At 36.1% G+C, this 21,811-nt stretch overlaps 1 protein-coding gene across 19 annotated transcripts in view; it reads right to left on the bottom strand.

The window, feature by feature from the left end:
- Positions 1–17,016: 17,016 nt before the first annotated feature.
- Positions 17,017–21,811, bottom strand: part of LOC131438316 (adenylate cyclase type 2) — a 221,295-nt gene continuing 216,500 nt past the window's right edge. For 17 of the 19 annotated variants that reach the window (XR_009230918.1, XR_009230903.1, XR_009230920.1 and 14 more), the window contains 2 exons: positions 18,107–18,289; positions 17,017–18,029 (listed from right to left, as the gene is read on the bottom strand). Coding sequence is in view for 1 of the 19 variants with exons in the window: in XM_058608233.1 (XP_058464216.1) it covers positions 18,158–18,289 (132 nt within the window). In the remaining 18 variants the exon portion in view is untranslated. The remainder of the gene's footprint in view (positions 18,030–18,106; positions 18,290–21,811) is intronic. The other 2 variants (XR_009230911.1, XM_058608233.1) reach the window with 2 other exon arrangements.

The following is a 21,811-nucleotide window of genomic DNA, read 5'->3' as shown; positions in this document are numbered from 1 at the left end:
ACCAGAATTTGTCTATTGGGTGAACTTCAGGTGAGTTTGACGAATTTACTTCGGTACGAAAACTACTACGTTGGCCTTCACTCCATCACCGGTTTCGCGTTGCGACACGATGCCAGATCCAATCAAAATAGTGTGTCACCTTCGAGAGATCGGAGGAACGGTAACAGACACTTCTTAAGCCAAATATATAAGGTCGTTGATGCTTCGTTGATTTATCTCACCCACAGATCGCCTGTCACACCAAGTACTTCATGACAAATTATTCGAGCTTCTTCTTCCTAATTTAAAATTAAAATTCCAGGTCTGGTATCCGCTTTAATGTACATCTTGTCATCCATTACGATGCATTTGGGCTGATCCAACCACTCGCGGTACAGTTTCTTGGCACGAAATTTGCCTTTATTGGTTCGGTTAGACCCCTTTGTTACCTTGAATAAGTGAAGTTCGGCCGCTTCATTTCTTGTTGGATGAGCTAGATGGACGAATTGATATTTTTGGGCTCGTCCCGAATCGATGGATTCGGATTGTGTTTTATGTAACTGCTTATCTTTGCTGTGGGTTGAGTTTTTTCGCTTTTTTCTGCCGCAGGTCACCGCGAGGTGGTCTGGGTCTCCTTGAATAATTTAACCACACAGGACAAGGTCACTTCTTTGGACTAGTTTTTTTTGCATTTCATCTCAATACATTAAACATCTATACACAGAACAAAGGGTTGCATTTAATTCGATTGCAGTCTTTACGTGAAGTGAATCAATTTTCATTTCATTGAACCATTCCGCGTAGATTCATGATAAATCGAAGAAGCTTGCTTCAGCGAATCTAATACAGACGACCGTACTCGATTACGGCGATATTATCGCTTCAAGCAATTGAAAAGTGAGAAGCAAATAATGTTGTGCATTTTTTTCTGACCCGCTCTGTAACATCATTTATGATTCATGACTAAGCCAAAGGGAAAAGCAGCAATAAAATTCGCAATCCAACTTAGCCGAAGCACGCTACAGTACCATCGAGTAAGAAGAAAAATATGAAAATGATTCAATTATTCTTGCGAATGGCACTCTTCTCGAGTTGATGGTTTGGCTTCTGTGTATGATTTGATAGTAAAGTATGTGCAGATCGAGCAATAGTCGGGAAAGAAATCTCTCATTGGGAATCTTTCTTTAAACAAAAATGGGGAGTCGACTGAAAAGTCCTGAATGAATCAGTCGGTAAACATGCACCCCGTCGAGTGTTCTACCTTCTAGCTACAGTTACATTGAAGAAAAACAGCATACCAGGTAAATGTGATTGCTCGGCAAAGTATTTTAATATTTCAACGAAATTATTCTGAGGAGGCTGGCTGAGATACATAAACAGTACATACACCATGTAAAAAATAGGTACTATATATACATTTATTTCTGTTGAGTGTGAAATAATTTTTTTTCAAGTTTTTCTATAGCCAAAAAAATTTTTGACATGTATTTTTAGCACACTTTACTACAGTATTTCAGTAATATCGTGACTGAAATGTCCATTTTAATTCAAACTATTTTTCTCTGTGCATAAAGGGCGCAATGTGTGAGCCGCGGTAAGAATGTTAAACGTTTGGTAGCTCGTTTCCATTCATATTCGTTCGCCCTTGAAGTTGAGATTCAATTTAAATGTGGAGTACATGCAAATCAGAGACGTGAAGTAGCTTCCAAAGGTGAACGATGAACTTTCACAAGTTCCGTAAGGGCAAACAATGTGGTAGGCTTTGGTGTCATCATATCACCATGCCGACTTCTTGGAAGTCATTCGAATATGACATCTTGATTTGGTAATCTGATTCATACACAAGTGATGTGCTGCGTCAGAAGGAAAAAATCTGGTTTTGTTTTTTTGTCGTTTGGAGAATTGATACGATTGATAAAATTTATATAAAATTTAAACATCTTTGATGTGAGAGTTCAAACAGCAAGATTGGTGGCGAATTTGTTTCAATAATATACAGCTAGACTGTTTGTGTTTTAATGATTTTAATAAATCATCAGTTTGAATTCCTTTCATATTGGATTCGAACTAACGAGAAAATGTATATTTTTGGATTGGTGAAGTCAAATTCGGCTTTCGTCAATCAAGCAAATTCAATATGAAGGTTGTCTCGAAAGACTTTTTTTTAAATGAAGAAAAAAAACAGCTTTTCTCTTGATTTTGTATTTGGTACCAGTATCGATCGGTTAGAAACCAAAGTTCCTTAGTTTCTTATTCTAAGTTTCTACGTTATATTTAAAGTTTAAATTCTTTTGAACACTTTTAATTTTGGTACAGTTTCAGTCTTTTGAAACAAAACAACAAGCGTGTGATCGCTGCATGCGTCGTAACCATGACAATGTTTGTTTATGTTTGAAAAAATATCAAGTTACAGTACGAACTATACTGAGCGATTTTGCTGCATATTCCGTGATTCTTAAAATAAGAAGGTTTAAATTACTTACAATTATTGCTTTGAATTTGTTTAGTTTTTTATTGTTGATATTGTTTGAAGCATTAAAGTCAATTGAAACAAGAAATCATTATGTGCTGCAGGTAAACATATGTTTGCTTCTTTTCTAACTTTTATTGTTTCAATGGCATTTTGCGGGAGCTAGTCGACGCTTATTAATGAATATCAATAAAATTTCATTATTACTGAACCTACTGGTTCATGATTACTGACCCAACATTTTTCAATGGAACATTTCGTGTCCATGTCCCACAATAACTTTCTATTTCGTCATGTAAAATATAGGGTAGAGAGACCGATTTGACTCAAGGCTGATTTGGATTTTCTCGTATACAGCGTGGTCACGATTACTCGCGATCGGTAAAGTGGAATGGTGTGATTTTTTTTTCAACACAGAGGGCAGTACTGTCCTTCATGCAATGCGAGAATAAATCAGCTGAATATTGTTTAGAATTCGATGTCAGCATTTTTTCCAAAATGTGTACCACCTATGCTTCGCGCTTCGAAGCAGTTTTTTGTGCTCGCACCTGGAAGGTCCCAAAATGACCCAAGCTGCCGCGGTGAAATCCATGCAAAAGTCGAAACAGTTTGTGAGTAAGTGGGTGAATCGTTTAAAAGAGGTGACAAATGTCGACGACTTTCCAAATTGCGGTTCTGTCGGTGTATTGTCGAAAAAAGACGAAAATGTGATTTGTGACCTGTTTTTTTTAAGAATCCAACATTAACTTTGCGCGAAGGTGTTTCAAAATTGACCAAAAAAGGTTTAGATATATCATACGGAACTGTTCGCAGACATTTGATCGCAAATAATTTGAAATTTCGAAGTACTTTGCAAAAACCCATGGTGAGTGAAAAACATGTGCAAAAACGTCTTGAATGGACCATGGTGTCGTGACTTTGGATTGGCTTTCTCAGTCGCCCGATGCCAATCCAATTGAGAACGTTTGGGCTCAAGTGATGATGAAGCTTGGAAAAAACCGACCACACAATTTGAAGCAACTTGTTCGTCGAATTAACAAAACTTGGAGAATACGCGCAAAATCTCGCTCAAAGTTTGCCTCGATGGTGTCAAGCCATAATTAACGCTGAAGGGGATTGGACTTGCTATTAATGTATTTGCATGTAAGTTTTTGATCTAATAAAACAATATTCAAAAGTATTTTCGTGTTGAGTCTCTACATTTTCTCACAACAGTGACCATGCTCTTATGTAACAGACTGTATATTACTTACTATTTGGATTTTTTTCAAAACTGTTCTTCGATTCTAGAAAAAAGAAGTTCTCTTGTTTGGTAATCGAATAATATTAATAAAAAATAGGAATAACCGTAGGCCTTTTTGCGTTGATGATATGTGTTGTTTTGAACAGGTAACTATGTAATTCCTGATTTCCGTTAGTCAGATCAAGACAAAATTCAGTAGTAGTTGAAGATTACACTTATTTACTCTTTCAGTGCGTGCCCTTTGATTTGCATCTATTTTCCATTCCAGTACCTCTGGAACTGGAAATTGGAGTCCAGTATAACGAAAGTGAGTTTGTTTGATCATCAATTAACATGATCTACAAATAGAAATCGTGTTAAGAGACCTAAGAGTTTTAGTTGATGTTTTTCACATGCATTACATTGTAGTTCCTGATCCGAATGTCGGAATTGGGCAAAATAAAACTGACCATTAAAGCTTTGGTTTAGTTCTATGTTTGTGAAAAATGGAAGTGTCATTTCTGTTAAATCTATGAGAGTTCCATTACGGTGTCTTTTGATAACTTTCACCGGTACTTCTCGAACTGCGAATCGAAGACCAGTTTTGTAAATCAGATGGAATTACTGCTGAGCTCTGAAGAACTAGCTCTATTTGAAATTGGAACCGGATGTCAAAACTGGATAAAATTCAAAAGCAGGCTATGAGAATGCAAAACCATTTATTTGAATCGGTGTTTAAATTTCACACACAAATAATGTCCTTGAAATATTATTGTTGTAATAACTAGATTTTTAGAAAGACACTATTAAAATTACCCTCAAATGCTAGTTTAAATAACAGGTTTAGAAATATTTCGAAAATAGGCCGGAAAGGTTATGGCCTCGGTGTTTTGAGATGTGCGTTGTGTAATATTTATCGACAATCTTGAGAATTACCATTAACAGTTAATATTATATAGCTTTATTGGAGTGTTTGAAGGCTGAAATTGCAAAGAAACGACCGCATATGGCAATGAAAAAAATTGTTTCATCAAGACAACGCACCGTGTCACAAGTCAATCAACAACAACAAAAAGGTGGAGAACAGCATAGGTCTATTAAATATGGTTTTAAAACATCTATTCCGAAGGGTTTGTATTTTTTCAGACGAGACGAAAGATCATGTATTTCGTTTTAAGTTAATTCAATGACAATAAGTTATCGTTTAGAACACTTTTCATCGGGCTTATAATGGTACTGATATTATGATGGGTATAAAATAAGGCTGTATAATCGACAATGAGTCTTGGATTCAAGTTGCCTAAATCATATAAGAGAAATAATAAAGGTACTATATTACTACCTTGTTGTACACTAATTTTCATAAGAGCGAGGTTGCTACGTTCACCATCAATGGATGCAAATTGTTGCCTATTTGTCAAGTAACTGCGAATAACTTTGTTGGCAATGCCTCTGATACCTAACATTCGAGCTTTTCCTATAAAATCGTGTGGTTTAACGTGTGGTTTCAAAAATTTTTTTAGGTCAAGAAATAAGGCACCGATCATATTCTCACGATCTTTTTCATTCATTATCCTATAAACTATTTCTGTAATAGCAATTTGTGTGTCAGAACCTTGTCTGAAACCGTATTGAAATTGGTAGAAGACGCTATATTTGTTCAAAAATTCAAACAATCTAGTGACTAAAAGTTTTTTCCAAATTTTCGTAAAGACGGCTAATGTAGTTATGGGACGGTAATTATTACAATCACAACATTTACCGGATTTAAATAAAGGAATGACTTTAGAGATTTCTAAACAATTGAGATAGTAACACGACAGAATAATTTCATTAAAACATTTAGAGAGAATCCTAGAAAACGTTGTAATATTTTCTTTCAGTAAATTAGCTGATACGCCGTCGGAACCACTGCCTTTGTTATTATAGAGGCTGTGTATCAGCAATGTAACTTCGGCAATGGACGAGGGACGTAAAAATATTGAATCACGAACACAACGAACATTGCCTATAGGATTAATGCTTGTATTGGCAGGAATATTATATGTTAGCTTTTGTCCAATGCTAGAGCAATAGTCATTAAAGGTCTGACATACTTCTTTGCAATTAACAATTCTTTTACCATTTTCTATAAGGTTTATCTTAATCTATTTTGTTTGTCCCAGTTCATAATAAAAAGTTTTCAGTTCTTTTCGTAATAAAATTTACACTTAACTCAAATTGTTGAAAAGTGTTTCAATATACCGCAAGATTCCCAAAGTTTCTCACCTCTAGCTATATATGCTTAAGTTCTTTGAAGTTAGTAGCTGTGATAAGTTTCGGCATTCTTAGAATAAACCAATTTTTGCCTTCTACGGCGAACAATTGATAACCGGTAAAGTTTTCCAAAGGAAACTCAAACAATTCAACAATTAAACGCTGTGCACGTAAGTTGTGATGGAAATGACTAAATGTAACGGATGACTGGAAGGGGTAATCTATATGGGGCATTCCACGCAAAATCAGCCACATAATTTTTTTTTCTTCATTTTTTACCTTTTTTTATATATATAAAAAATAGGTATAGAATTCGCTCAAACTTTCGAAAAATTTTCCGAGGCCCGGAGGGCCGAATGTCATATACCAATCGATTCAGCTCGACGAACTGAGCAAATGTCTGTGTGTGTGTGTGTGTGTGTGTGTGTGTGTGTGTGTGTGTGTGTGTGTGTGTGTGTGTGTGTGTGTGTGTGTGTGTGTGTGTGTGTGTGTGTGTGTGTGTGTGTGTGTGTGTGTGTGTGTGTGTGTGTGTGTGTGTGTGTGTGTGTGTGTGTGTGTGTCTGTATGTGTGTTGTCAACTAAGAGGTCGAGATCTCAGAGATGGCTGGACCGATTTTGATCAAACTAGTCGCAAACGAAAGGTCTCCCCGTCACCCAGAACGCTATTGAATGGTTTTGAGATCGGATGTTTACTTTTGGAGTTATACGAAGTTTTATGTCAAAATTTTCAGTTTTTTGACAGTATCTGTCACAATTGACCTTGAAAACAGAATATGTTTTCAGACTTAGATTCCGCACGGTAAAAGCTATCCAACAAGCCATAGATTGTTAAAATCCGTCCGTTTTTAACGGAGATATCGAATTTTTTGTGTAAGCGACTTTTCCCCCATATTCCAGCAGTAGAAGTTCTGAGCGCTGTATGGCAAAGAAAGGCTTGGGAGCAACGCAAAACACGATTTTTTATACTGTTACATACAATAATTTCTAAGTACCAAAAAGACTGTGAACAGCATTATTTTTCATGACATTTTGCCTCGGACCAATTTTAGCACGGTTCGTTTTTGGCAACATAATCGTTCGAATATGACATATTGGAAAGATGGCAGTACTTCCGAATTCTGAACAATTTCATAATTATATTGATTTAAACTGCTTACAGCAATAAATGCTGGAAGAACAAAACACCCATATACCATTTGAATCAGTTCGTCGAGATCAGCAAATGCGTATGTGACAAATATTTTCACTCTATTTTTTATCTTATTTTCGAAGATGACTCAACCGTTTTCTACAAACTCAGATTCATATGAAAATTCGTATGCTCCTAAACAAGGTTCCTGAATTATGTTTGGATCCGACTTCTGGTTCCGGAACTACAGGATGATATGTGAAACGAAATTAAAATTGTGTAACTTATTTTCCTCGTAGATGGCTGAACCGATCTAAGATTCAAATGATATCTAAGAATCATCTAAGATTTGCTGATTTGAATAGTCGACAACCAAATAAACTTATTTCAGTTTTAGTGGTATTCAGTTTTCGATTCGGAAGGCACCCAACAATTTAACTCGTACTACGATTTCTCAAAGATGTCTATACTGATTTTTAAACATATTGAAACAAATGTAAACTAATCAGGTGAATTTGTCTGACTTCGGCTACACCGATTTTCGAATTCCGGCTCCAGTATCGAATCGTTTCTCAAAGCTCAATCGTTTTCTCAAATAATGCCAAATCGAATTTCAGAAAAAAATTCAAATTAAAATAAACTTATAGTCCCACACAAAATTAATTAATTTTATTCAATGCTGACTTCCGATTCTGGAATTACAGGAGGATGAATTTTTAAAATTCAAACCGATATAGAAGATGATAATCCCGAAAAGCTTGAAAGTTGGACTCAAAACTATTGCAATTTATTCGTCATATGGCCATACGAATCGGTTTGGTTTATGCTGGTTCCTGAATACCGGCTCTGAAAGTACCTTAAATTACCGTAAATTCTAAAGTTGAACTCACTTCGACATATCATGAAAAGTTTAATCGATTGTAACCTTTTTAGATAGAGTAATGAGTGATTAAAATGTCAAATTGCAGCTTAAAACGACGGTCATTAAAATAATGTCATGAAAACCGAAGAATATTCATGAAAAAAACACATGCGGATTGATAAAAAAAGGTATCATCTCACTGATAGGTGGATTAAGCACGTTTTTTTGGTAAAGAACTCGAAAATATTCGCCACGTGGTACGTGGAATTTTCGAGATATGATTTTTTGAAGTTTTGCGTTTATAAAAAAGAGCCTTTTTTCAACACCCTATACTGTAAAATCTAATAAAGATACAAAAATTTGCCCAAGACATGAAATGTGCGTCTTTTCCTTAGTTTTGAAATAAGCGATTCCAAAAAAGCAACCTTTATAGTTTATTTAATGAAAAAAGTTAAAAATTATTAAACAAATAAAAAAATTTCAAACTTGGGTCTAATTTTTTTTTATCTTGTTTTAGTTGAAACAAAAGGGTTTAACTCAATCTTTGCAAAGTTTCAGAGTGGAAAGATCAATACTTTCGGAGCAGCGAATTTTTCAAGTACAACCCGCACGCGCGGAGTGCACAGCAGCGCAACTCGCCCGAATTCGAATACGAGGATTCGATCAGTGGCGCGACATGTGTCGACAAGTTAAGCCCGTATCCGAGTGGGTTGCGCTGCGGTACGCTCCGCGCGTGCGTGATTGAAAAATTCACTGCTCCGAAAGTATTTATCTTTCCACTATGAAACTTTGCCAAAATTGAGTTAAACCCCTAAGACTTCTTTTTTCAACTAAAACAAGATAAAAAATTAGACTCAAGTTTGAATTTTTTGTTTGTTTATTATTTTTTTACCTTTGTTAATTAAAAATACTATAAAGGTTGTTTTATGGAATCGCTGATTTGAAAGCTAAGGAAAAGACGCACATTTCATGTCATGGGCAACTTTTTGTATCTCTATTAGATTTTACAGTAAAGACTATTGAAAAAGGCTCTTTTTTGTAAACACAAAACTTCAAAAAATCATATCTCGAAAATTCCACGCACAATATTGAAATAAAAAAATACGTGTCGAATATTTTCGAGTTCTTTACCGAAAAAAAATAGTTAGATGAAAAAAAAAATATGTGACTTCCTGTGACTGGATGGACGGATTTTCATATTTTTTCTGTTTAGTTTCTTCCCCCCGCCGGGTTCGTGCATAGAAAAAATTAGGAAAATTTGCTGAAAAAGTAGGAAAAATGTTGTTTGGTACGGACAATCGAATTTTCCGTTGAAAAAGTCGTCTATGCTTGCTAGATCATCGATAGGTGTTTGGCTCATAATGAGTTGCGTGAGTGTTTGGCAGTGAAGAAAAGAATTCTAGATCGCAGAAAAAATCGTTTGGCGCGCTACAAGTTGTTTTGTGTGGAGATTCCACATGCATATTTAATCCATGTGATTGGTCATTTCGTATCACGTGCTTTATAGGGTATCAAAATTATTGCTTTCCAAATGACTTAATGGCGGAATGTATATAGCTTTTCTAGCTATACCATCCGCAGGGGAAAAAGTTCTGATATTGTTTACCAATAGATGATCATATGAATGAAATTGGTCATCGTGGCCCTGAAATTTATTGAATGAATCAAAGAAAAGATTGTGCTGTTGAAGCGATAAGGTCAAACTAAGAAATTTTCTCTAAATTTTGCTATAGAATGATTTATATTTCACTAATCGAACATAATGGCCCTTATTACCGTTCTCACATCCACTTTCACATTCACTTCACTTGATTCTCCTTATTACCAGTATCACGCATAGTGAAGTGATCACTGTAGTGGAAAAAATCATTTTATTCAACAAAATTTTGATGGTTTGATGTTCGTAATAACAACAAGCTCATCTAAGTAATTACTTTTTTCTCTGAAGCGACTTTCGCGATAAAGACCTACATTCACTTCACTTGGTTTTCACCGTGTAGTGATACCCGTAATAAGGGCCAATAAGTTGTCATTTAAGTACCAATGTTTAAGATTATTACCATAATATATTGAGACTGGCATTATATATTTACCATTCTTCTGTTAAGAAAGTTCAAATTGGTAAGACCAATATGAAACTAAAATTGAAGCGAAGTCTCTCTAACCAACCAAAAGATTCACAATATTTGAAAAATATTCAATTTCTTACTGTTTTAAAGTAAACATGGCACTTTTTTCCTTTTTGAACGTTCAGCCTCTTCAAAGTTTGTTTTGTTACTTCGGGTGAACATTAAAGTGTGGATAATTCCCTAAAAACGGCCATTTGGAATTCTATTTGCAAGCTTTGTATGCCTCTTGAACCAAATCATACTTTTTTGTTACGAACTTTTGGTTACTTGAGTAAATACAGATACAGATTGAGATATCCTACTTTACCGAATTAGCAACTCTAGAAAAGAAACTCACTAAAATTATGTTGATTTTTTCAATACAAAAATATGGTTAGTCAGCATTTTTATCGATTTAAATCATATCTGAGAGAGTGAAGCCTTATATTCATTATGTCGAAACCATGAGAGAGAGATCTCTATTCAGAGCCTTGGCTCAAAGAATGAGATGACAATCTGTGCATTCGCTTCATTTTTGCATGGCAGGAGTATTGCACAATTTCACATTAATTTTTGGTGATACTTCATTTTCAAGCCAAAATTAACGTATGTCGCATTCCGTTGATTGTAGGTTAAGTAATAAGTAAAATAATGGTGATAAACGTTAACCACGTAGTCGTAATACAATTCTGCCGTCCACATAAATAAATTCGATTAAATAATTTTTGGAGAGACGAAGTTTGACGGCTCAACTAGTAGATCACAATAAAAGCCTGTTCGCACTATACTGGGACGACCGGGACGGGACCATCCGGGACCATCCGGGACATTCCAATACATACACAGCTGTCGGCCTGTGTATGTATTGGAATCCCGGATCCGGGATAAAATCCATTTGGTTGCCACCGATATTCCACACACGCCGGCAACTCAGTCATCGCCGATGAGGAAAAAAACGTCCCGGATAGTCCCGGATCGTCCCGGATGGTCCCGTCCCGGTCGTTCCGGTATAGTGCGAACAGGCTTTAATTGCTTGTCATTGATTCTCAAATGCTTCTCATCACCATCGTTTTTTCTACAAGTTGAATGTTGTCAATTGTTACTAACGAGCAGTTCTGAAAAAAGACAGAAGTATATTGTATAAATATCATTCTATTAATTAAAAAAAACTAAAAACGGAATCACCAAATGTTACTTTGCTCTTCTTTTTTTTAGATTCACAACTAGAATATTCAGCTAGCTACTGTCGTTTGTAATTGATTCGTCCTTTAGGAGATAGCTTGTCGTGAGAAAAGGTCATCGTTTCATACTTATTTCGCTAGAACAAAGAATTCAACAAGGTGCTTCTGGTCAGGCAAGTATCGATTTGTAGCAACAGTCAGGGCCGGATAAAGGAATAGGCGAAGTTGGCGATCGCCTAAGGCGCCAAGATTGAAGAGGCGGCGGAATTGCGAGATTTTTAAAACTTTTTTTTCAAGATTTTTTTTATCTGTTTCTTGAATGTGGTATGTGAAATGTGCTACATTGGCAAACGGAATTTCATTTTAACTATGAAAAATAATTTTTATGATTTATGGCCGGAACAATAAGTTAGGTAAAAGGTTCATACACGTATATTGACTTCAACACGAAGTAGTCGTTACCAACAAAGACTTTTAATCAAAAGATGTTCCTTTGGGGGAGGCGCCAAAACAAAATTTATCTACATCAAAAATGAACCTTGAGTCGGCCCTGGTAACGGTCTTTCGCGTATTTAGCAAAAGGATAAAACCTGCGTTTTACGAGTGTACTATTGTGGTTCTGGCAGCACAAAAACGATGGATGGTGTGCGGTGTGGCTAAGTTAAAGCGATAGTAGCGTCAGAGTTGTTCAATTGTACATTGTATCTCCGTATTGATATCCGCATAGGAAAAATTTCAATACTAGGTGGAATGAAAAGCAACCTTCTTGGGAATAAATAACAACAAAATGGATTTGCCCCGTGGGGTTTTTCGAGCTTTTGATGTGGAACAATGCAAGCTAAAATTTTAATTGAACGATATTTTTTATTAGGCAGTTCAATTAGTTGCCATAGTACTTTATTACTAAAGTGCAAGTTTGATATGTGTTGTGAATAAAGCAACACAAAGTTTTTAGTATAAATGTGAAAATTCGAAAAACATCGAACACGCGCACCAAGAACATAGACGAAATTACATCAAGGAGTAAAAGGGGTAAAATGCACCCCCTAAGGAAATGTAGTTATATCGTAACTATAGAGAATAACACGGAAGAGTTTCATGCATGACTATCTTCCGTAATCATTATTTCTCAAAATTACGTACGAATATTCGCTGAATGCATTAAAATACATAAAATATCTTATTTTCCAAAACCCTCAAAATTTGTCTGTAGAAATATATGCATGACGCCCGATCGTGGAAAACATGAAAAATATACATTTTAAATTACGCGAAGTGACGATTATCTGAACATAGAGACAGGATGATCTTAAACAACGGGTAAACATCCATCGAAACAACGGATTAAAGCTCATGACAACCACGGGGCAATATGCACCCTCATAAAGCTTCTTCTTTTTCATTTCATTCATTCAATGACGAAATATTTGCCAGGTGAAAGATTGTTCACTATTGTTCATCAAATTGATAACTTATGGATGATTGTTATAAGCGAATGAGCATTTTGTCGCACACAATTCGGGTAATTTGGCCCCAAAATAAATTTGACGATTTTTCTATAAAATTGCAAATACAGGGCCACCAGATGCGAATCCAATGGATTATTCTCTTTGGGCCATTTTGGAGAGCAAAGTTCGAACTAAAAGATACACCAGTCTCGAGGCGCTGAAAAAAGTTATTGTCCGTGAGTGGGCCAAAATACCTGCAAGTCACATTCGGCCAAACGAAGCAACTCCTTCGCTCTCTCAAGTCATCAAGTCAAGGCAAAAGGTGGTCATATCGAGCAAAAGTGAATTGATTCTGAATTTTGTATTATTTTTACACATTTTGTACTTTGAATTAAGTAAAAGTAATTTTCCAAACTGAATTTATGGCCTTTTTAATTGGTTACACTTCAAGTGCCGGACCCTGTACATCGTCTGTATTAGAACTAATTTTAGAAACCCGAATGATTGGCAAAGAAGTTCACTGGTTACACAATTAAAATCGTCTTTCTCACCCTAGAAAATTACTATGGAAGAACATCAAAAAATACTTATAACAGAGACAAAATTGGTTTCTTAAGTTTTCCAGATTTGATTGAACCATCGCTACCAAAATTTTATAGTAATCTGTTGTTATGGCGGATTTTCAGTTTCATTAAAATTTCAGTGAAAAAAATGGGTAGCTTTTGAGAAAAGCAAAAGGTTCATTATGCCTCGGGGGTGCGTTTTACCCCATCTTCCTATATAATCAGTCCCGTTGGTACGCCGGATCGACACGTTGGCAAAGAAAAGGGAGGATGATGCCACTCAGGTGGTGAATCCGGCCGTTCCAGGTGTCACTCGTATTCGAAAACTATTACACTTATCAGTATGAACCAAACGGCATTTTACACTGTAGATGCCTCTCTATGGTCCGTACTACAACTAAAAATATTCATTGATATTTAAACAATTTATAAAAAATTAAAAGTGCAAAAACCTATTTCAATCCTCCTAGTGGTGTAATGATGCTTCTCTCATATAACTCATGTTTTCATAAATATTACTTAGGGATTCTTCAAAAATAAGACCAAACAAGTTTATTTGGCATACACTAGCATAACCTTTTCATTTTATAAAAAGTTTTCAGACAAGTGTGTATGTAAAGATTCTTCGTTTTTGCCTTTCTCATATAGAAAGGTTATGCAATCACTGTGGAAAAACCGACTTTTGAAACGAGGCCCAGAGGGCCGAGTGTCATATACCATTTGACTCAGTTCGTCGAGTACGCAAAATATCTCTCTGTGTGTGTGTGGTGTGTGTGTGTGTGTGTGTGTGTGTGTGTGTGTGTGTGTGTGTGTGTGTGTGTGTGTGTGTGTGTGTGTGTGTGTGTGTGTGTGTGTGTGTGTGTGTGTGTGTGTGTGTGTGTGTGTGTGTGTGTGTGTGTGTGTGTGTGTGCGTATGTGTGGATGTAACGTTTTTTTGCACTAACTTTTCTCGGAGATGGCTGAACCGATTTACACAAACTAAGATTCAAATGCAACGTCTTGTGGTCCCATAGAAAATTCCTGAATATTATTTGGATCCGACTTCCGGTTCCGGAGTTATGGGGTAAAATGTGCAAAAAATTGTGAAAATAAGTGAACTAACTTTTTTCAGAGATGGCTGAATCGATTTTCACAAACTTAGATTCAAATGGAAGGTCTTGAGGTCCCATAGAAAATTCCTGAATATTATTTGGATCCGACTTCCGGTTCGGGAGTTATGGGGTAAAATGTGCAAAAAAAAGAAAATATGTGTTCTAACTTTTCTCATAGATGGCGCGACCGATTTTCACAAACTTAGGTTCAAATGAAAGGTCCTGTGGTCCCATGCGTTATGCCTGAATTTCATGCGGATCCGACTTCCGGTTTAGGAAATATAGGGTAAAGTGTGTTAAAAATGGTATACCATAACTGAAAATGGCGAGAAACCTTAAAAAATTTTCTTAATCGACCTCAAATCTTACCAATTTGATGGTTTTTACCAGTAGACGGTCAAACAAACCGATTTCGGTTATTCTTTTAAGAATCGAAGAAAAATGTTTTTTTTTGCTTTTCTCATATAGAAAGGTTATGCAATCACTGTGAAAACCGACTTTTGAACCGAGGCCCGGAGGGCCGAGTGTCATATACCATTCGACTCAGTTCGTCGAGTACGCAAAATGTCTGTGTGTGTATTTGTGTAAAAAATATACGAGTGTTACATTACTACGCACTGTAAATAGTTTTTACCTATCTCATATAGAAAGGCTATACAATCACTGTGAAAACCAACCTTTGAACTGACTCCCGGAGGGTCGAATGTCATATACCATTCGACTCAACTCGACAAACTGAGAAAATGTCTGAGAGTGTGTATGTGTGTATGTGACAAATAAAGTCACTCGATTTTCTCAGAAATGGCAAAACCGATTTTCACAAACTCAGATTCAAATGGTCGCATAGCTAGCTGTCGAATTTTATCCCAATCCGACTTCCGGTTCCAGACTTAAAATGCAATATGTGCCAATCTATGAGGAAATGCGCACTCAATTTTCTCGGAAATTTATTAACAGATTTTTACAAACTAAGGTACAAATAAAGGTTTTGAAATTCTTCAAAAAGTCCCCGAAAAGTTGATCCAGGTCCGACTTTTGGTTCCGGTATTACAGCGCGATAAGTGAAAAATGTTCAATCTCTTGAGGATTTCTTCAAAAGTGATTGCGAAACAAGATGCACATTTTTATAAAATTTGCTGATAGATCCATCTAGTTGGTAGATCTTGTTAGTTAGTAAATATATAAGATTACTTTAAGACTACTAGTCCTCGGTTTCCCCTTCCGAAAGCATCGGCAATAGTTAAGAAAATCTCCAAAAACGGAATTCACCTCGATTTCTCAGCAACGATTAAGCCGAGTTTCACGAATTATGATAAAAATTAAAGCTCTCATCGCCTTTAAATATACTGTGCAATTTCATCCTGATCCGACTTTCGGTTCCGAAATTATAGGGCGATGAGTGTCAAAACATTCAAATCGTCATTCAAAATGACGATGCAATACTAGTACACGACGGTGTGTGTGTGGCTTTGCTCCCTTCGCTGCGTGATTTGTTCAATTTCGTATAGCGTGCATTAAAATTTATATTTTTCAAAAAAAAATGTAAATTTCTAATTCTTTTATTCAATTTGTATTTACTTGTTAGTATTATTAAAGGATCATGATAACGATGCTTTTCTATAAAAGTACACTTATTGCCTTTATCATATAGGAAGTTTATGCAATCACATGAGAAATTGACTAGTTAAAATTGGCCCAGGGGGCTAAGTGTTCTATATCATTCGACACAGCTCATCCTTCTGAGCAATGTATTTGTCTGTGCGTGTATGTGTGTGAGTATGTGTCAAATAATGTCACTAATAGGGTAAAATATGTTTAAAATTGCACACCGTCATTTAGAGCGACAATGCAAAAAGGGTAAAATTCTTCTAGATTTGGCATAAAACTGATTAAATTTGTAGACTATATTAGTTACTTACTAAACGAACAGTCGTCGGCTATACTGGTTCCAAGTTTCCGATTCCAGAAGTTCCGGAAATAGTGCTCAAAAAGTTTAAAATGAGACTCACTCAATTTTCTCAGAGATGTTTTGATCGATTTCCACAAACAGGCTCAAATAAAAGTTCCTATAGTCTCATAGGTTGCTGTTTAATTTCATCCGAGTCCGACTTCCGGTTCCAGAACTATAGGGTAAAAGATGTTTAATCATGTGTGTGCGACGATACAAAATAAAGAAAAAATCTTATTAACTTGACATAACTGTTTACGAATTGAAAAGGTTATGTTAGTTTATACCCAAAGAAAATTTCTTATTTTATTCAAGATTGAAAACAAAGTTTCTTCACGGAATCTTCTAGTATAATTTTAGAAAATATAAGTAATACGAGGAAGGCATAATTATACCACTAGGTGGATTAAAAAAGATTTTTTCGAATTTAATCATACTTTCAGAGAAACGAATTTCAGATACTTCTGTTGTACTCACCATGAAAGGATAGCCAATGTGATATTTTTTTGTGAATGTCCACTTCAATGAAAAAAACTCGTTGCTCGGCTTGCACTTACTGCTCTCCCCTGTCATCTATAGTTTACACAGCTCTGTTTCAATCATATTCAAACTTATTGTAGTTATCATATCATTCAGGATACTACATTTTGTACTCAACATATTTTGGTATCAATATATTTTAAAGAAATTGCAGTGTGTTACTTATTTGTTGGTGACATTTGGACTCTTGTTCTTTTAAGTTCTTTAATGAGCAACAAATTTTCTTCGAATTGACCAGTGTATTTATAGTGTGGCTTGGCCACTTGTCACATTTTATGAACGGATAGAGGGAAAATATTTTGTCTAAAACACTAACGTCACAGGAGCTATCTCTGACTTTCTTTGATTTATTTTGATTGTTAATAATTGTTAGAATATCTTTTTCACGTGTGCATTGTAAGAGTCCGGCGTACTATTGGGTGAATACAGACATTGCTAGTCGTCATAATTTATGCTATGAAATGCTTGCTCTTGGACTAGGTACGGTTAGGTTGGATCTGAAAAGTATGAGATATTAAGGAAGATGATGATGGCACTGACGGAAGATGATTTGCTTACAAATATCGTGTGAGCATCTGTTTTGTTATGGCGGTGAAGTCGACATTTGTCCTAAACTGATCTTGTGCTTCTGTATGTGTTGTACTTGTTTCACATTGTTAGTTTAATTTTTAAAGTCTATTCTTTTTACACTTCATTGAAGGTTGTTCCACAAGATGCTTTTTCGTTTCTGAGCTATGTTGCTTATTATACACATACAGCTGTTTGCATAGTCAAAATCTTGTAGGTCTCCTAGAGGATTTTTTCAAGTGGTACATGTTTTAGTTCTTCTTTAAACTATCTAATTACATTCAAGTAGGGTTACTCAGCTCGTTTATTCACAACCAAAGCAGATGACTTATATGACTCAAGAGGGATCTCATCCTCTCTTCATATTGGTCTTTCGAGGAATGTAAAATCGTCGGAAACCGATAGATTTTGTGAAAAAGTACGGAAAAAATTATATACGCTCGATGATGTAAAATCGAGATAAATCACTACCAGCGTAGCTTATTTAGAGCCAATTTGTTAATTTCATCCATACCTCATTTCGAAACGAACATCCCTACGTGAACGCGGTTGTTTGCATATCATCAAATGCTCTATTTCCATAACTATCCTTAATAAATCTATCTCACTCACTCACTCATTTTTCCTGTTGCATGTCCCAGTGCTGCTACAGCCGGTGCTCAATGCTGTGGGAAGACGAAGGAAAAGGAAAGAAAAAACAACATAACTTCGTGAATGATGATACAGCATTTTCCTCCCTTACCGGTTTACATCACTGCGACGATATTCACCTGGCACAAACAGTAGTACTGCTTTAAATTCGTTCGTCGAATGGTGTCCTTACAAAGTATGTTGTAAGGATGCCTTTTCCTTTGACTGGAATGGGTCCACGGCACTCGCAGGAGTATCCGGCAGCCATCAGCACGTTGGCTGTGTTTTCCGTAGACTGGCAACAAGAGGGAATGAAAAGAAACATACCGGAGTTAGTTGCAAGGTGGCAAGGTAGGGGAAAGTCTTATAAAGCGCCCTGCTAGCCAAAATGCCCCCTTTCCTTTCTTAAGCATTGAAGACTTTTCTGAACCAAAGTTTTATCACTAACACTATCTTCTCGTAGGATCTTTCTGCTATGCAAGTTTGGTGGTTGTCGTTTGCAGGAAAGTATGAAAAAACTAAAAATTTCATTTGGCAGCTTTTCGATGTAAGGTTTTGCTTCGACTAAATAGATGTTTTATCCGCCATTTCTTTGACATACTGATTATCTCAAAACAGTAACTTTATGGACATTTCAAGAAGCATAATGCATCATTATTGTGGGATAAAATGTCTTTTGTCGTGTGTCATGCCACTGATTTGTTGTGAGACATATTTTACGGCTGCTTGGGGCATTATGTCTGAGGCGAGCGAAAAAAACTAATAATGTGGCCGTTTTGGAAAATGTGTTTATATCAATCAATTCTCATCTTTTCTATTAGAGTCATTAAAAATTATGTTCCTCATCCGCATTGCAATGAAATACTTACATTTTTGAACAAAATATATCAATACACTTGGAAATATCTCAATGTTTTCTTAAGGGGGGCATATTATAACACTTTACCCTACATGCCGATGGAAGGAGACACAAATTGCGAGCACGTTTGCTCCACAAGGTAGGCTGCTCGGTGAATTTATACGCGGCCAAACTTGATCGGACCAGGTGGTCCCGGCACAAGCGGAATGATATATGCGTTTTGAGTTTTCATCGTGGCTGGAGTACTGGTGTTTAGTGCTCTTCACAAGTTCAAGCCGAAGAACAACACAACAGCTGTAAAATAACACAACAGAAGCAGGGCATAATGCTTTCTGTGTCAGTTGTTAATTAGAAAGTGGTTTCGTACGATGGAACTCCTGGGAAAATAAAAACAAACACGTGCTGAGTTTTTACCGTTGCATACTTATTCGGAAAATATCTTTTCTAAATCACGTGATACAATGTGCCAAAATGTCGACAAACGATTTCAAAAGTTTGTCCCGGGTATTCAATTGTGCTGAAACTTTTTCAATTATTGCGTGACTGTTTGAGTACATGTTTAAATTTGTGGATTTTCGGTTGCTTTTGAAGGTGGAGAGATCATGGCATGGTAGTATTTTAACCGTTGGTTGATTATGTAGAAGGTAAACTTTTCAATGCGAAGGATATATCGAGAGTTTCTTTACGTAGCATTATGATTCAGTTCTACCTAGAGATGTCTGATTTTCGATCGATTAATCGAGTAATAAATTAATAGTTCCTGTTAATCGAATGAACTATTTATATCTGTCGATTAAGAAGTTTCAGTTAAGCGAAGTAATCGATTCATATTCCATGATAATTATTCCAAATAGCGCAAAATATGGAACTTTTGAATATCTACATATGCGCGGTCAATTGTTGCCATCGTCCTCAACATCAACACAAAAGCCGAATATTAATGGTCACGTTGTACATCTGGTGGGACCAAAAAGCTGCTATAACCAGGCGATACTATAACGAACGATCAGTATAGATTGCAATTGATGCGTTTGAACCGTGCATTATTAGAAGCACGGCCGGAATACAAGCAAAGACATGAAAAAATTATTCTCCTGCATAACAACACTCGGCCTCACGTCGCAAAAGTAATGAAAAAAATATTTGGAAACGTTCAAGTGGGACATTTTGCGCACCCGTCGTATTCTCCTGAATTTCTGATTACTGGTTGTCCCAACGGATACTATACGATCTGACAGGCAGGCATGTCCAAACACTGCACTGCACCGCGTGCTTCATACAACCACCGCCACCGCGTGTATTGAGAACAGAGCTTAAAATTGTCACGCATTCTCAATGAAAGAAACCATTCCAATAGTCTCATTTTCAATGTTTTACTGTCTCATTCGTAAATGACCGACACCAGAACAAAAGAAAAGAGAGGAAGTATTTTCGTTTCTCATTGAAAACTTGAGAGAGTATAATTGCCAACGTCACTCTTTCCTCTATGACAAGACGAAACCAAACTTACGTCTTCAGGGAGCATCAGCAGAATTTCAATTCTCATTCTTTCATCGACGTATTGAAAATCTGTGACGCTTGGCTATAAAAAGTTACTAAAATATGGCAAATCGAAGTAAGTACATCCCAGAACCTCTTTGGAAACCAAAACTACTACAAATTCGAGCACCAACAGGTAAAAGTTAACGTGAAACCTTTTTCTGTCACTTTCAATTCTCACAGCTTCGGTTGAATATTATCACTGCATACTACGGGATTTTCACTGAAAACTGCAAATGACTAAAAGGGCAAATTAAAGAAAAAACACAATTTTGAAACCACTGTCCCGCTTATGTCATTGACTGGATATGGATTTGGTTCTCATAATTTGTAAGCGAAGCTGAGAGTGACAGCAAATTCTTGTCATTTTCGTCTATTTTTTAGTCAATGAAAATGACTTTTACTAGCTCTGATTGAGAATGCCGGCGTTTTATTTTCGGCGCTGGTGTTTAAAGCTTCGGCATACACCGAAACCGCGTGTTTTCAGTTTCGTTGAACACCGGAGCCGAGAGTGTTTTGAATTTCACGACGGAACCGAAGAGGGAAAAGTAATACCTAGCGATGGACGATTCTTTGATTAATCTTTAATTTGTTTTATTAAATTTTGAAATAAATGCGCAAAAACGGATTGAATTATTTTTGTATTCCAATAATAGAAAATTCTATTTTACTATAACTACTAGAATTTTGTTTATGTTTATTTTGGTAAGTGATTTTAATGATAGTACTAAAATCAAATACTACTAAATTATCCATAATTGAACAAAAAATTTGATTGTTTTTTTTTGCGAAACCAGTGGGTTATATTTTGTTTTAAAGATCTAGTTAGTTTATGACCACACAAACTCACTTCAGTTGTGTTCGACAACCGTTGCTGATTCCGGAAGAACCGGTAATGTTGGTCGAAAATTTCAAATGGTAATTCGCTAAGATTTCTCCTATAATCGTTTGATGAGGAATTACACCTCCCTCATACAACGATTAGACGAAACACCACTAGGTGCCCAAGACAGGTTTTTTCATCGTCATACTAAACTATGGTAAACATTTTTAACAATCATCACCCTGTTATTTCCGAACTGAAAGTCCGATCCGGATAAATTTCGATAACAGCTTTTGGGACTTTAGGACCTTTCATTTGATTCTAAACTTGTGAGAATCGGTTCAGTTATCTCTGAGAAATCGAAATTATTTCCATTTGGGAGTTTTAGATCAATATTTCACCCATTTGTGTTTTAGTCTAAGATGTAGAGCCGTCTTGAGCTGCGTTTAAATATGAACAGTATCTAACGGGGAAAACAGATTGGAAAATTGACAGGCAAATGCAATTATGTAAATTTCTGATCTGTTTTCAGTTCTCCAATCTGTTTTCTCCGCTAGATACTGAATCTATTTAAAACTAGCTCAAGACGGCCCTAC

Source organism: Malaya genurostris, chromosome 3, assembly GCF_030247185.1.
Source record: "Malaya genurostris strain Urasoe2022 chromosome 3, Malgen_1.1, whole genome shotgun sequence".
Lineage (NCBI taxonomy): Eukaryota > Metazoa > Arthropoda > Insecta > Diptera > Culicidae > Malaya > Malaya genurostris.
This window is presented reverse-complemented; position numbering and strand designations above follow the sequence as displayed.